General features: G+C 49.8%; 6 protein-coding genes across 6 annotated transcripts; 4 read left to right on the top strand and 2 right to left on the bottom strand.

Moving 5' to 3' along the window:
* Nucleotides 1-1038: 1038 nt before the first annotated feature.
* BO79DRAFT_269595 (uncharacterized protein) lies at nucleotides 1039-1692 on the bottom strand (the record flags this gene model as incomplete). The annotated part of the gene is made up of 1 exon (XM_025687215.1): nucleotides 1039-1692. One exon carries the CDS (start codon nucleotides 1690-1692, stop codon nucleotides 1039-1041), a length of 654 nt encoding a protein of 217 aa, XP_025538018.1.
* Nucleotides 1693-2870: 1178 nt separating this feature from the next.
* On the top strand, nucleotides 2871-3481 carry BO79DRAFT_246437 (RmlC-like cupin). The gene is made up of 4 exons (XM_025685566.1): nucleotides 2871-2950; nucleotides 3010-3078; nucleotides 3132-3285; nucleotides 3349-3481. Exons 1-4 carry the CDS (start codon nucleotides 2896-2898, stop codon nucleotides 3464-3466), a joined length of 396 nt encoding a protein of 131 aa, XP_025538019.1. The 5' UTR covers nucleotides 2871-2895; the 3' UTR covers nucleotides 3467-3481.
* A 1944-nt stretch (nucleotides 3482-5425) lies between these two features.
* Nucleotides 5426-6345, top strand: BO79DRAFT_269597 (alpha/beta hydrolase; the record flags this gene model as incomplete). The annotated part of the gene is made up of 2 exons (XM_025687216.1): nucleotides 5426-5938; nucleotides 5989-6345. Exons 1-2 carry the CDS (start codon nucleotides 5528-5530, stop codon nucleotides 6343-6345), a joined length of 768 nt encoding a protein of 255 aa, XP_025538020.1. The 5' UTR covers nucleotides 5426-5527.
* Nucleotides 6346-6621: 276 nt separating this feature from the next.
* BO79DRAFT_209917 (uncharacterized protein) lies at nucleotides 6622-7576 on the top strand. Its single transcript, XM_025682700.1, has one exon. The coding sequence runs from the start codon at nucleotides 6643-6645 to the stop codon at nucleotides 7369-7371; it is 729 nt and encodes a 242-aa protein (XP_025538021.1). The 5' UTR covers nucleotides 6622-6642; the 3' UTR covers nucleotides 7372-7576.
* A 1177-nt stretch (nucleotides 7577-8753) lies between these two features.
* Nucleotides 8754-10439, top strand: BO79DRAFT_269606 (ankyrin repeat domain-containing protein; the record flags this gene model as incomplete). The annotated part of the gene is made up of 2 exons (XM_025687217.1): nucleotides 8754-9847; nucleotides 10050-10439. The coding sequence occupies 2 exons, from the start codon at nucleotides 8754-8756 to the stop codon at nucleotides 10312-10314; spliced, it is 1359 nt and encodes a 452-aa protein (XP_025538022.1). The 3' UTR covers nucleotides 10315-10439.
* Nucleotides 10440-10554: 115 nt separating this feature from the next.
* BO79DRAFT_209918 (uracil transporter) lies at nucleotides 10555-12844 on the bottom strand. Its single transcript, XM_025682701.1, has 9 exons — nucleotides 12717-12844; nucleotides 12612-12641; nucleotides 12492-12559; nucleotides 12218-12434; nucleotides 11808-12153; nucleotides 11582-11752; nucleotides 11210-11529; nucleotides 11008-11148; nucleotides 10555-10950 (listed from the first exon to the last, which is right to left on the bottom strand). The coding sequence occupies exons 1-9, from the start codon at nucleotides 12790-12792 to the stop codon at nucleotides 10655-10657; spliced, it is 1665 nt and encodes a 554-aa protein (XP_025538023.1). The 5' UTR covers nucleotides 12793-12844; the 3' UTR covers nucleotides 10555-10654.
* Between the last annotated feature and the right edge of the window lie 1691 nt (nucleotides 12845-14535).

The following is a 14535-nucleotide window of genomic DNA, read 5'->3' on the forward strand; positions in this document are numbered from 1 at the left end:
CCCACACAACCTGCTCTATGCACAATGACATCAAACTCTCAAATACCACAGATATCTCATGCCTTGCATATATCGACCCTTATCCTCGGGTCCGGATGATTTCTGTAAAATGCTTGTGTACATGTATGTCTCCGCCGAACCGGTCTTTTCCAATCATGGGCGAATATCAATGCCAAGAAACCCTGTCTCGCATACCAATGCATGTAAGGAGAGGCAAGCACGCAGGAACGCAAGATTCCAGTATTGCATGGTTAGGCTTGTAATAAATTGAATTAGTACATAGTAACGGTGCAATAAAATATGTGATCTTCATGATTGATATGATTGATACCAACTTTCTGTAAACCTCTTAATCCAGAGCTACAAGCGCATAGCATAACAATATCCGTACCCAATCTTCACTTGGAACACACTTTTCAATACGCAATCTCCTGCTACAGCAGGTAAACAATCTTCCCTAATTAGAAGGGTTACTTCGGATCTGCCCACTGTAAGGATCGGAATATACTCCCGAGCTTACTCCGACAGCGTTCCGAAGTTTCCCGATTCCGGTTCCGTGTCCGTGTCCGTGTCCGACACTAAAATGCGCACTTTTTGTTATTGGTTAGGATTGATTTGGGGGCGGAAGAGGATTATATTTAGTGTAGTTTATTTATATTAAGCTACAGTATTGATCTATATAGAGTTAGATGAAGGCCAATTTTTGAGTGTGTTGGTGGGGAGGGAGGGGGTTCACCGTAGTAGTGGGGGAATAGGTGTTGTTTTTACGGCTTGCGCGTTTGGGTGTGATGTTGAGTTTGGCTTCGCTTGTGGTGGACATTGAAGAGGAGATATTTGGTAGCAAGAAGGATGTATTGTTTTGATTGGACGAGAATAGACTCAATTGAAATACATGCAGATGACCATCCGGGTCGTTTGGGGGTAATCACAATGTGATCAATCTGTGTAAAACTCAATCTCAACACATTTCTTTGTCCAACAACGACGCCCAGTCCTTATTACAAGTACAAAGATGCCAGGGGCCTTTAGATCAAAAGCCTACTCGGGCTTCTTCTTTGCGGGCCCTGCATAGTGAAGAATGCTGAATGCAAATTTAGGGTGGTCGCTTAATAGCGTGCAAAAGCTGCCACTGCATCTGAGGATCTCGATGTGGTAGGCTGCGAAATGTGCAAGATAGGCGAACAATGGGTCGTTCTCCTTGAGCTTGGAAAGAGCGAACCGTGCAGCTGATGTTAAAGCCACCGACACATGTATCCGGCTATCGCCCATCCCAGACATGATTTTCTTCATCTGTGTGATTGCAAGGCTTGCTAATTCCGGTATACCATGTCTGTCGCAAAACACGTAGAGCTGGATGTTGTCGGAAATCGAATCTGCTATCTTGCATTCGACGGATTCTTCATGGTTGCATGCGCATTTGATGTCGCTCTTCTCCAGATCCGCCTTTTCAGGGTATTCTCCTGTATATACCCACCCGACGAGAGCAGAGAGTGTGCTAGCCTCCGTATCCATGCAGACATAATCGTCTACTGCTTTTTCTATGTGAGATTTGTAGAGAGCAGAACACTTGGACTTCAGGAGCCCTGTGTGAATTCTGAATTCTGAGTCGGAGCCCTTTGTTCCAAGAACAATGACATCGGTTTGGAGGATGTTCGTAAAAGTGCCAGTGGTTATAGATTCTAGGAGGTCCATGTGTTAGCCATCTTGTAACAGAGCGTACCGACTTTCCTTTGGATCCAGGCCCGTCGAGAAGGTACACTGTCTGACCAAGCTTGATCTTTTTATCACCACCGTCTTCTGCGGATGTCCCTTTACGTTTTGTGGTGGTGGGCGGAGGCCTGCGCTTGCTCATGATGGAAGGTGGAGTTTGATGAACCTTGAAGAGTATTTCGAGAGATTTGATGCTAGATTAGAATGTGTAGAGAAAAGAGTAGGGAAGAGGAGAGTAGTGGCGAGCAGGATATGAACTAAAAGGTTGAGTCCTCGATTATGAGAATTATACACTCATTCACTGTCACCTGCTCATAGAGCATTTCCAAAACTTGCTAGTTCGTGGAGAATATGCTTGCCAATAACACTGCTGTCAAAATAATGCATCTTGACCTCTCATTCACTTTGGGCTTGTTGAGTCTGCTGGGCTGAGGCTGTGTTTACTCCAGCGATTACTCCCTGTGAAGAAAGTCTCTGGCTCGCCATTTCTGCAGTATCATGCTATTTGTCTTGCCTCTCTAATTCTGGACTTCGCTTGGGCTGGATGCAAGAACATGTTGTCTTGATATAACTGATGACAATATGTACAACTGACTCAGCAGTGAGACGAATGCATAAATTGTCTATCGCCTCAGGCAGAAATACATATGTGTCAACCTCAGGCCACACACACTAGCCGGGCAAGGGCGTTAACCTACTTTTTGCATTTGTTCGTATTTGTGGGATCGCCTTCCACATGGTGGGTGCCTGCCTTGGTCCCACAATGTGAACCGAGGTTCTTGGCGATTCCATTTGGGCGAGTCACAATCGCGTGCGAAGCCATTCTGGTAATACCAAGCATCATATCAAAGCTTGGCGTTGAGTAGGTTTAGACTTCCAGGTTGAGTCGTATAATCAGCATTCTGCGACCCTACCACAAACACCGAATTCTTTGACCATCCCTGTGTTGAACTGAATATAAGCTTAAATTCTGAACTGTACTCGGCCGAGTGATAGGCAGAAAGATAAGTGTCTCTGGTAGTTCTGCAGCCTGCTTGGATCGTCGAAATCGGCAGCCGGTGATGTCATGGCATTATTCAGCATGGTGGGGTTGCATCAATCCCCTTTAAAGCTCGTGTCGCAGCTTCACGCAGGCTGGTAATTGAGAGCATCCTGTGTTTGCTTGAACTGCTTAGAGTATTCAAAATGGCCAATAATAAGGTTGATGTCACCAGATCCTCGGAGTTGGATGAGGCAACGGGTATGTCCAACTTATCTCCAGGGAACAAAGGATGGGTTAATGACCAAAACACACGATAGGGGGCCGGACTGAAGGAATGGTTCGGAAGGGAGCTATTATCGACAAGTCGGATCAGTTGTGTGCATTAGGTTGGTCGAGCCCCTTTCAGGACTTGGACTGTTTCTAATACAATTCCTAACAGTCATGTGCGCCGAGCCACATTCCTGCTCGGCTGTTCACCATCACGGTGAGCAGGATACTATCGTCTATGCCGCAAAGGGCCATGGTTCCATTGTATTCGATGGGGGAAAGCAGCGCAAAGACCTCTCCCCAGGTGACTTTGCTATCATTCCTGCGTAAGTAGTGCGGCCTCTACTTGATCGAGGACATGAACTGACTCGGGATCTACCTGTGTGCAGTTACACTGAGCACCAGGAGATGAACCAATCAGACCAGGATGTCGAATGGGTTATCACTAGAGCAGGAAGAAAGCCGATCACGGTGAACCTGGAAGGTTGGTCTGATGCTTCTAGCTGAGGGCTGGTCTTTGCCGTGAATGCAACAAAGGTGCATTGTATTAGTTGCAAATATTAGCGAATGGTGTCATCTTTGCGTCTTCGATACTCTGTCGCAATCCGGACATCTCTATGTAACCTCGTGGATGGAGCCACGTCAGCCCTGGGTTTGTAAAAAGCTTCTAACGTCGCTTCACACCCTGTTTACACGTAGATATCGATGAAAAAGACGGAATCCGCATATAGATTTCAGTCTACTACGTACTTGAATCCCATGGCATTGGCCAAAATCCGCCCTTCCTGTCGAATGATTGGAATGTCCCCACTTCACCAGGGTCGTGCAAAAAATAGACATCGTTATCGTTTGCCTTCGAGGAAAGCTCCGGTGAGTCGGTGCAGGAAATTGAATAGCAAGGTCGAGGGTGTCCCAGTAATCAGGTGACAACACATATCTTCGGGAGTCCATCAATGTGGGATTCATTTCAGAACTTCCTCTCCTGCTAATACTCTCAGGATGCTACTGTTGTACCCCAGATACTACATTTCTTTCTCTTTCATCGATCTAACTACCTGTTGATCCAATCTCATCATGATATGAGTACAAGTCGATTATCTACACAAAACAACAATGTCTCCGACTAAGCAGCATGACTACGCCATGCTCGATGACAGTGACAAGCCCAGAGAAGTCGAGATCTCCCACGGCTTCTTCAAGCCAGCTGGAGAAAGTGGTGTATGAATGCAACCTTATTATACCACATGCACAGCCGCGATAATTTGACTAATATTCAGAGGAAGACCCAATAGTTAGGACAACGAGGCCAGTCAAATATTGCCGAAGAAGGTCACTATTCAACCTGCATCAGCTTTTTTCTAGGCATATACATCATGTACCATATTGCTATCTGCTCCACCTTATGAGAAGGAGCTTTTACTGGGCCATTCACTTATAGTTCCAAGAAGCACACTAACACAACCTTCGCCAAACAACCATATTGACGTTTAGATGAATGGCCATTGGCTGTTGACAACATAGCTATCCTGAGTTGCACTATGGTCACATTTTGAATATCCTACATTCTAGAGTGGCTACGCCTGGTCTTCAATCATAACCTTCACCCCCCTTTGTTCCCATCACCACACCAAGTCGACTAACATTGTTTCTGTCAGATTTACTGGGTAGCTGCAACTAATGACTAGAGAGCAGCAGTGATCAAATTATCAACAAAGTGATACACAGCCTGCCAGATGCTGTGAAGCATCGTCTAAGGGCCTGGCCTATCAGACGAACAACTTACAATACACCATATCTGCATAACCGCTCAGCACATCCATTCATAGACGGCAGTCAACATCTTGGCACGGTCTTTCCGGGAAGTCAAATGACCATGCCCTAGGAGACGAGTGTAAGCTTGACAACATCCAAGGCACAATGCACTCTTTTACCCCTCTATTGGCAAGAGGGAGCAGCAAAGTCAATTTCGCCAAGACCATAGGCGCAACCGTCCTCGCTTACTGCTCAATTTGTGTGTTATTTTTACAACCCCTCAACTCCTATCATACGCCTGGGGCCATGCAGGCCACAGTATGGAGTTAAATGTCCTGTCCGGCATACCCGACTTTACCTATATGTCTAATTTACACGACCCTTCTGCTCGAGGGGTCGAAGAACGATAACCCTCTCTCGGCCGGCGGAATTTCCGAGTGGTTGGATCCACTTCGTTAACAAAACGGTTTGCGGATACTGGTGGTATAGCGCACCCGTGCACGCAACGGCATTGGACCGTTCGGTTTGCCAATGTCCAAGCGAGTGGGCTAAGACGGCTGACAGGTGGGCTAAGACGGCTGACAGGTGGGCTAAGGACAGACCGGCCCAATTATGGGCTACCTCAATAATGGCATAGAACGCCGTTGCAACAGAGTGATTCGCGTTGAAGATCGCACCCCTTTATGGGGAATCTAGACTGAGGCGCGGAACACCTCGGTAAGTGGGAATATTGCCCTCTTCTTGAGACTTCCCCCGCGGCTTGAAACTGCAAACTAGTTGATCTTCTGGCACATCGCAGTTATCTACATTCGCAAAATGGTTTCTGTTCCAACCATTGTCCTGGTTCCTGGGGCGTGGTGCACCCCGATTGTCCATGATGCTCTGCGTGCTACTCTAGCCTCCCGTGATTTACCTTCGACGGCCATTGCCCACCCCTCCATTGGTGCGGAGCCACCCTCGAAGACTCTGGCCGACGATGTTGCCCACTTGCGGTCTGAGCTAGTCTCGATGATCGACGAGGGGAAAGACATCATCTTAGTGCTACATTCATACGGTGGAGTTGTCGGGTCCGGGGCGGTCGAAGGGTTGGGCAAGGCAGAACGCGCGCAACAGGGAAAACAGGGTGGGGTTGTCATGGTCGTGTACATGAGTGCGTTTGCCATACCAAAGGGGAAGAGTCTCCTGGATATGCTGGGAGGCCGGTTCTTGCCGTTCATGAAGGCAGAGGTGAGTTCAATGACTTCGTGAATTTGCGACTTTCACCTTACATGAGTCAGGGTGATTACGTGCATTGCCTTGAAGGACCTGAATACGGTTTCCACGACATCCCACCTGTCGACCAGAAACTGTGGACATCCCGGTTGACACATACTTCTATTGCTGTATTCTCCGGTGCCTCGACCTTCGAGCCTTGGCATGTCATGCCGACCGCCTATATCATCTGCGAGGAAGATCGGGCACTTCCGCCACATGTGCAGAAGCAGATGGCAGAAATGCTGAACACGAGGTGGATCTATAGATTGAAAAGCTCCCATTCGCCGTACCTGAGCATGCCGGACAAGGTGGCGGATATTCTGGAGGAACTCGCGGGCAAGACTTTGACTAGTGGTGCGGGACTCTCCGCCAATTTGTGAACTGCATAATTCTATAATACCTCTTTCCCAACATTATAAATAGGACGTAAGATCTGCCTGTCTCAGATTTCAATCACAGAGCCACCATCCTAGACATATAGAGGACACAAGTCACATGAGTCATTTGCCTGCACAATGCCTCATCAGCCTCATCAGCACTACCCATGAACAACTCAGCCTCCGTGGGGCGCCAAGGCAAGGCTGCAGCAATACCCGAAAGAATATAAATATAGAAAGATCCTCCAAAGTAATATCCAAGACTGTTATCTGCCTGGAACCACATCATCTACAATCATGATGCCACCTACAGCATTCCCTCTTCCCCATATTCACCTCCTCTGCATGGACGAGAAATATATCCGTGCCTTCGAATCTGCCTTATCGACAACCACCACATCTTCCCAATTTCCTAAGATAACCTTCCACAACTGTTCTCTCTCTTATATTTCCCCGGACATTCAATTCGATGTGATCGTCTCCCCAGCCAACTCCTACGGCCGGCTGGACGGTGGCTTCGACGACGCCATCTCACGTGCCTTCTCCCCAACGACAGACTACCTCGCCTTGACCCGCCACACGCAAGGGATCCTCTATCGCGATTATCGGGGCTACCTGCCTCCGGGATCATGTACGCTCATCTCTATTCCGGAGGAGTTTGACCCTCTATCAAAGAACGTTTGGGGAACAAGGTACTTGGCGCTCTGTCCGACCATGAGAGTGCCGCAGAATGTGCGCTGGGATCGGGAGATCGTGTACGAGTGTGTCTGGAGCTTGTTGTGCGCTGTCGACAGACATAACGGTGATGTTGAGAGGACAGCAGGCGGGGTAACGAGGATTGATAGTCTCTTGATGACCCCGTTTGCAACGGGGTGTGGGCTTGTCTCGCCTGAAAAGTGGGCCAGACAGATGATCCTCGCGCTGAATCATTACGTCGATGCGGTGCAGAATCCGGAGAAGTGGTCCAGTCTGGATCTGGGTCAGGCTATGGTGTATTCGAGTGAGGTGGCGAGGACTTGGGAGTTATAAAGGGGTGTTGGGAGGTGTATATCTGACACCTGAGAAGGCGATGGGTGATGAAGATGAGGAAGATACATTATGTTTGAAAAGAAATATATTCGCACTCAGTTTGGGGCGTGTAACTGGAGACAAGATTTGACGAGAGGAAACTAAATAAGAACATGATGAGACAGACTAATTGTGTGTGTGAAGATGGGGTGTTCACACTTCGTTGATGCTGTATAGCTCGAGACAAGAATTGGAAAGAGGAATCCGAATAGAGAACTACTTTGAAACGGACGATGACTTGTGTGTGGAGAGGAGGTGTTCCAACCTTTGTCATTCGTTGGAGATGTATACTCGAAGGTTCTCATCGACAAGATAAACAGGACAATAAGATTGGGAATATATGGAGAGCAGCTCATTAGTTCGTGTGGACAATGCATCCGCTCTATAAGTGGAGTCTATCAAAAAGTATAAACACAAGAGATATTACTAGGAGAATGAGGAAGATGCACTGGGCCTGTGGGAATCGAATGTTCAGCCTTCGTCAGAGGTGTATAAAGACATATCTGCTCAAATCAGCGGTCGATACCCTCTATCAGCGCGCCTATTATGGTGGTCCTGCTCTATGGGAGTTGCCTTTAACACTATAAACGAGGTAACTTGGCATACCCTGAATACGAGAATGTCTGGCGATGTCTTGGAAGCAACACATCATTTACAATTAGCTGGAGTCAACTCACTCAAATCATGAATACTGACCTACTCTGAGGTCCAAATTGGGCCTTGTTGCCGGCAGGTTCCTTTATTGATGCACGATCGACATGACCACCCTGATACAGATTTTGCAGACTCAAAGTTCAATAACACGAGGAGAATTCGACCTATAGAATCTCTGAGAGCGAGCATGTGCTTCTACACGGAAGCCAACCATAAATGGCCGGTGTCTCTTGGATACTGCCGATTGTATCTGTCTCAGAATCCCAGCTACCATTGCCCTGGGTCCTTCAGAACTCAGTCAGGCTTAAGCCACGGATACTTCCATTGACCACACCACAAATAATAATAAACCCCAGTCTACTTACTTCATGCAACGATGAAGCCATCCCACCCCCTGTGCCATCAGCACTCTTGGCAGCTCTCAAATTCCAACCCCAGGCGCAACACCGCAATTGCCCTTTCACATCTATACCTCCATCACGGCCACACCCAGAACAATGTCCTCATACCCAAGCAATCCCAGTCGTCATTCAGTACCTTGTATACCCCCCTTCACAGCAACGATAATCTTACTCAAAGTACCCCTGTCCATATATATACCACTATGAATTTAATCCTCCCGGTAACACAAGCATCGAACGTTGCCATCACCAGTCTAGGAGCTAGCACCACCACCACCGTCGCCAACTATGCCTTGCACGCCTCGCCCCTTCAAGGCCCCCGTGCCCAACGCCAGCCCGGCTCTGGAAGCTGTGGCCGAGAAGCTTCGTGCCAGCGGCAGCAGAAGACTCCTCACGGCAGAAGGCATCAGATCACTCTCCACCTCGACGAAGAACCTCATCGACAATCTATATACCAACGTCCGCAAGAACTGCTGGGCAGACGCCATCTGCGAAACCCCAGCAAGCCTCCGCTCCGGTCGAATGGACCCCACTGGTAGATGGCACCTTCGTAACCCTCACGTTTCCGCCTACACCGACGACCTCTCCCACGCCATCCAACTCGGCGACATCGACGAAGTCGACTACTACCTGTCGTCCCGCAGGATGCCCCTCAACACCTGCGACCGCGAGGGCAACTCCCTCCTCCACCTAGCCCTAACCACCGGCCACTTGGGCATCGCCGATCTCCTCCTCGAGAGTGGCGCCAGCCCCCAGTACAGCTTCGACCCGGAAGTCCCTGAGCTCGACCAACTCTTCCAATGTCCCGACCGCGTTGCACCCCAGCTCAGCTCCATCCGCGTCGATATCCTCCGTCTGCTGCTCAGATACGGCGCCCAAATCTGCCGATTCCCCACCCTCAACGTCCTCTTCGACTCCCCCGGGAACGCCCCAGAGCTCCTTCAGCTCCTCATCAAGAACCATCCGGATGTGCTCCACGAACGCTCCAAATCAGGCCACACCATCCTCCACTCGGCCGCCGCGTTCGGCACTCCCGAGGTATGCGACTTGCTGCTCGCTCGTGCTCCACACCTCCGCACCACATACACGGACTGGGACGTGACGCCCCTGCACATGGCAATCCTGGAGAGAAATGAGCCGACAGCCTGCTTCCTCATCTCCGCCGATATGAGCCTGCAGACGCGCCACGGATACGACCGCACTGAGCTGTTCCTAGCGGCATGTATGGGCCTGCGTCGCGTCGTCAAATTACTACTAACTACTACGGCGTTCTTCGCGTATCCGCCACAGAAGTGGGTTTCGGATGCGAAGGCCGCTGTTCGCGTCGCGCTGTACATGGGTAATACCGAGATTGTGGATATGATTAGACGGAATTTAGGATTGTATGTTGTTACCCTTCACCTAACCCCCCTTCATGGAAAGTATAAGTAATATTGACTAATATATTGTTTGTGTGTGTAGATCATGGCGCTCATGTTTGTCCCCGTTTCTTACATGTCCCCGGCCTACTCTGACCCCGAGTATTATTAACATTCGGGGGATTGAGACTAGGAGGTCGAGGAGTAGACGCGCTAGGAGTGTCAGGGATCATGATCATACTCATCATCCACAGCGGTCTGGTGAGGTTGGGTGGCAGAATGTGAATGGGAGTGGGAATGTCTCTGCTCCTGCTCATTCCCTCGCTACTGTAGCCAATTCGGGGACTGGTAATCCTCTGGACGGTCGCGAGAGCGTGAGCGATACTATGAGTTTGGATGCCCAGGTTGATCGGTTTTTGAACAGTGTAGGTGGGAGTGGACAGGGTATGCTTGGGGTTATGGATACGGTGGTGGAGAGTATTGAGTTGTGAGTATGGCGGTGGGTGGTGGTGGTGGATGCATTGTTCGTCCGGGTCTGGTATGTGAAGAGGGTGGTTTTGAGTCATTCGTTTGAGATTTCTAAAAGTATTGTTTCGTTTGTGTCAATCTCTGGGATATTGCATGGTATTATTAGCTGTATGAGTGGGCGTTGCCCTACTACAGACAGCATGGTTCAATGTTACATTTCGGTAGATACTATCCAGAACAGGCTCAATCATGACAAAAAGGTTCTATATTCATATCCAATTCAGAGCAGAGTAATACCTCCTATGTAATTACCTCCCAAAACATATCATGTCATATCCATCAACCCTCACACATTTGTACAGATTATACATCCTTCTCCACGACCCCCTTCTCAACAACCACCTGCTGATGAGCCGCCACCGGCTCATCCGCACCCCCAAGTCCCGCCCCGGTCAAATAAAAGTCCTGCGGGTCCGTATCCTGGGCCGTCTGCTCCCACGTCAACCCCTGCTTCTTGATCAATTTCTGGTTCTCCGTGGGCCAGAACGTGCAGATGATGTAGTACATCACGAAGGCGGTCGTGAAGGATAAGATCCACCCGAGGTCGCCCATGCGGGTTGCGGTGGTGGAGACGCTGGCACCGAGGGAGCCGACGAAGCCTATACAAATTTGAATTAATATCTGGGGTGTTATGGGAGATGAAAGGACAGACGTACCAGGGAATGGGAGCGCAATTGCGATAATGTACGCGATAACGGCTTGGATGTTCCACCCGCCGTAGTATCGGTAGTTTTTGTTGAGTTTCGTGCCGTCATACAGGGAAGAGAGGAAAATGTTGCCTTTGGCGAAGCAGAAGTCTGTAATTCATTAGTATGTTTTAGTCATTTGGAGGTGTAGAGGGAGGGAAGAGGGACGTACACTCGCACACCATGATGGCCACGACGGCACCCATGAACAACGCATATCCGGACAAAAAGTCCTCGAACTTCGTCGCCGACGTAAGAATCTCCCATGGTACGACGGCCCATGCGAGCGTCTGCACGATGTACTGTCCGCGACGCATGTTGATGAATCGCGGGAACAGCATGGAGGAATCCGCACCGAAGGAGATCATGTTGGCTGCGATGTTGGTTCCGAGGATCTGTACCAGCCAGGCAAAGGCCACGAGGAACACGGCGAATCGGGTCGTGCCGGACCAGTAATGGTCCAGGATGAATTCCATCATGTCCCATTGGTTCCTACTTAATTAGCAAGGATCGAGAATATTGGGTGTTTGGCAGAATGGCGTACCAGATATCGGTGCCGTATTTGTTGTTGATGGCGGCTGTCGCCAGAATACCCAGACTCGCCGAGAGCGTCACCGCGATCGGGTTCGAGAGCAACTGGGTCCAGAGCGGGGCATTGCGAGTTTTAGTCCAGCGGCAGTAGTCGGGTTGGTTGGTGATCAACGTGGCCGTGTTACTGGTCTTGTTAGTCTTCTGTCGGTGTGCCAAGGATTCCGAGAGGAATGGCTTACCCCAAGCCACTGTTGATTCCCGCAATAATCATCCAGGCGGTTGCTGTCGTGGATCGTGCCTCGGCCGTGTACATCGTCCCCAGCTGACCCTTAGTGTTGGCCATGGCGAAAATGAACAATCCGAACATGGCGGGCAGGGAAATGAAGGTCTTGAAGATGAAGAACTTGCGCAGCTGGTAGGGACGGAAATGGCAGAAAGGCAGATGCACCAGCCAGCAGAGGAAGAAGGCCAGCATCTTCTGCGTGGTGATACCTGCGCTGGATGGGATGTGGTTGGGGATGTCGGTGTAGTGGTGACCGAAAATCGCCCGCAGGATGTTGTACATGTATTCGGCGCCAAAGTCCACTGCAAGGGTCAGAATGAGGCGTTCATCATTTGAAGCGATCCGTGACAAGCGACTGTCACATACTCTGAATGGCAAACCACACGATGGCCAGCACCGCTCGTGCACCGACAAAGTAGTAGCTCCCCCACATGCCAAACACACTGCGCCCGACGCAGGGAAACCCAAGATGATATACACTGGCGGCGCGCGAGTTGAATGCCATGGCGACGGACGAGATGAGCTGGGAGACGAAGATGACGACAATCGACTGCCACCAGTTAAGACCGATGCCGATCATGGTCTACAGAATCAGTATACCATCGAAATAAAAACCTTGCAGAAAGGGCCAAAAGCATACCGATCCCAGGGTCCAGTTGGTAAAGGAAATGGACCAGTAGAACGAGACATAGTTCCACCAGCGCCAGGCTGCATCATTAGCACTGGCATGAGCAGACACTGGGTCAAGTTCAAGACTTACTGCACTGCTCCGGAGGAGTGGGAAGCAGATCTGCAGAGAAGGTAAGTTCCAAGTCGCGTGCCGCGCGCAGCAGCTTTCATAGCTACTTGAATAGGGTTTGCCGACCTTCGTTGGACCAGCGCGAGTCCTGGCTGGATTCCAGCTCGAGGGCGGAGACCACCCGACTGCCAAACCTGGCCATGATGTTGAAACTATGGACCAGTAGGAAAGACAGAGGACGCAGTGTATCGACCCCGGCCACCTAAAGATTGAAAAGAGGTCGCATGGTGCACGGCAGCTGCAGGATTTTATTCCGCGGGGGGCGTGGCGCCTGAGCACGCGGCGGGCAAAGATTTGCACCCACACTTTAACTGTGAAGTGATAAGAACAGCAACCAGTGGGGAATGCCTAGAGATAGTGGTGGAGAATTCTTATTTTTAACTACCTTATTGGTTATATGCCTCCCCTCCTTCACGCCGCTGGTGATAAGCTCTGAGATGGCTGGAACCGACTTTTGCTGGAAAGAGTATAGCAAGGGAGGGTAAGGTTGTAACCCTATTTGTGTCGAGGGTTTATCTTAGTCACCATCATCCAATCACGGCATCTCCATGCTCCGACGCTATACCCAAACAAGGTGTCAGCCCCGTTCACGAGACTGTTCGGGTCATCGTTGTTGCGAATTTTTCCCTTTCTTTCCCTTCTTTGCCCTTCTTTTCCTTTTCAACGAGGATCTCCCGGTCGTGGGTCTACAGTTTAATATTCCAGTGGGGACGGAGCAGTTGGGCTGGTTCCTCGGTGAATGGCCGAAGCAAAAACGGCCATACCTGGATGAGAACATGCCATGCTGCAGGCTACTAAAAGTAGTGGCATGATGGGGTCGGTGATAGGCTCGGCTGACGTTGAGATAAATACTATCTGGAGTGACACCTACCGGTTCAAGATACTAGCAGCAGCTAGCAATGAACGGCGTCGAACATGGAAGCTCTCGAAGCCTTGCTGGAACACCAGGTTTTTTTTGGAACACTGGCCAATGTGGATGGGTGGATTGGTTGGTTCCTCGTCCACCAATCACTGTGGCTATAAAGGCTGTCGGTCAAATCTGCCGGACCAGACCAAAGTAGCAATGCAATGAATGGCTGGAGCCTAGAGCGGACGACGGAGGATTCATTCCCGAACCGCCGACTATCGCCAGTTTGCACACAGACAGTTATCATATCAGCCGCGATATCAACACAACGGTCAACACACAACCAGTATAGTTGTTACTGTCAATCAGATGCTGTTGGGTTCAAAATACTGCTGCTCATTGCGTCTCCTTCGGCGTGATGCTCCCTATCTAGTAATCAATGCCGACTGTAAAGGCAGACAGTGACTGACTGGCATAGCCAACAGTGGCGACGCTACTCTGCTGCAACGTTACAGCATCAGCAGTGAAGTTACTCGCTTAGGAGGGCGCTCAGGCACTTGTACGCGCTGTGACTGAGGCGTGACCTCATGCCAAGCACGGTCAAACTTTGTTTCCCCATAGACTGTCAGTCAATACATGTGGACCTTCAGTCTGTTGCATTGCTTTGTCCAGGAATTATTGTATTGAAAGAGGTGTGATCGGAGAATAATTAAGATCAAGAAATCAAAGACTGCATTGAATGAATGGTTGTCTGGATCAAAGAATTTTCCGGTGCCCGCCACTAGTTCATTTTCGGGTTCGCTCAGGGCACGCCGCCAGGAACCCTTCCGGACCCCCCCTTCCAAGAACCTAGGTATCCGGTCGGGAATGCCTTCAACTCTCCCAGAGATGAGCCCAGCTGATCGTGGAGTCTCTGGCCCTGTTGCACCAGTCTCAAAACGTATACAGATGGAGTCACCCACCATCTCGCTACCTAATGTCTCCTGGACCTCCTGAATTGATATGTCCATCACCTCGGGTGGCCGATAATTATGTAGT

Source organism: Aspergillus costaricaensis (assembly GCF_003184835.1).
Source record: "Aspergillus costaricaensis CBS 115574 unplaced genomic scaffold BO79scaffold_22, whole genome shotgun sequence".
In the NCBI taxonomy this organism is placed as follows: Eukaryota; Fungi; Ascomycota; class Eurotiomycetes; order Eurotiales; family Aspergillaceae; genus Aspergillus; species Aspergillus costaricensis.

What these genes read in the sequence shown, in the direction of transcription:
- BO79DRAFT_246437 (XM_025685566.1), top strand. Translation starts at nt 2,896, where the DNA reads ATGGCCAATAATAAGGTTGATGTCACCAGATCCTCGGAGTTGGATGAG. An exon ending in GGAGTTGGATGAGGCAACGG is followed by an intron (nt 2,951 to 3,009) that starts GTATGTCCAACT and finishes AACACACGATAG; the next exon opens with GGGGCCGGACTGAAGGAATG. An exon ending in GACTTTGCTATCATTCCTGC is followed by an intron (nt 3,286 to 3,348) that starts GTAAGTAGTGCG and finishes ACCTGTGTGCAG; the next exon opens with TTACACTGAGCACCAGGAGA.
- BO79DRAFT_209917 (XM_025682700.1), top strand. Translation starts at nt 6,643, where the DNA reads ATGCCACCTACAGCATTCCCTCTTCCCCATATTCACCTCCTCTGCATG.
- BO79DRAFT_209918 (XM_025682701.1), bottom strand. Translation starts at nt 12,792, where the DNA reads ATGGCCAGGTTTGGCAGTCGGGTGGTCTCCGCCCTCGAGCTGGAATCC. An exon ending in CTCGCGCTGGTCCAACGAAG is followed by an intron (nt 12,642 to 12,716) that starts GTCGGCAAACCC and finishes CCTTCTCTGCAG; the next exon opens with ATCTGCTTCCCACTCCTCCG. An exon ending in AAATACGGCACCGATATCTG is followed by an intron (nt 11,530 to 11,581) that starts GTACGCCATTCT and finishes CTAATTAAGTAG; the next exon opens with GAACCAATGGGACATGATGG.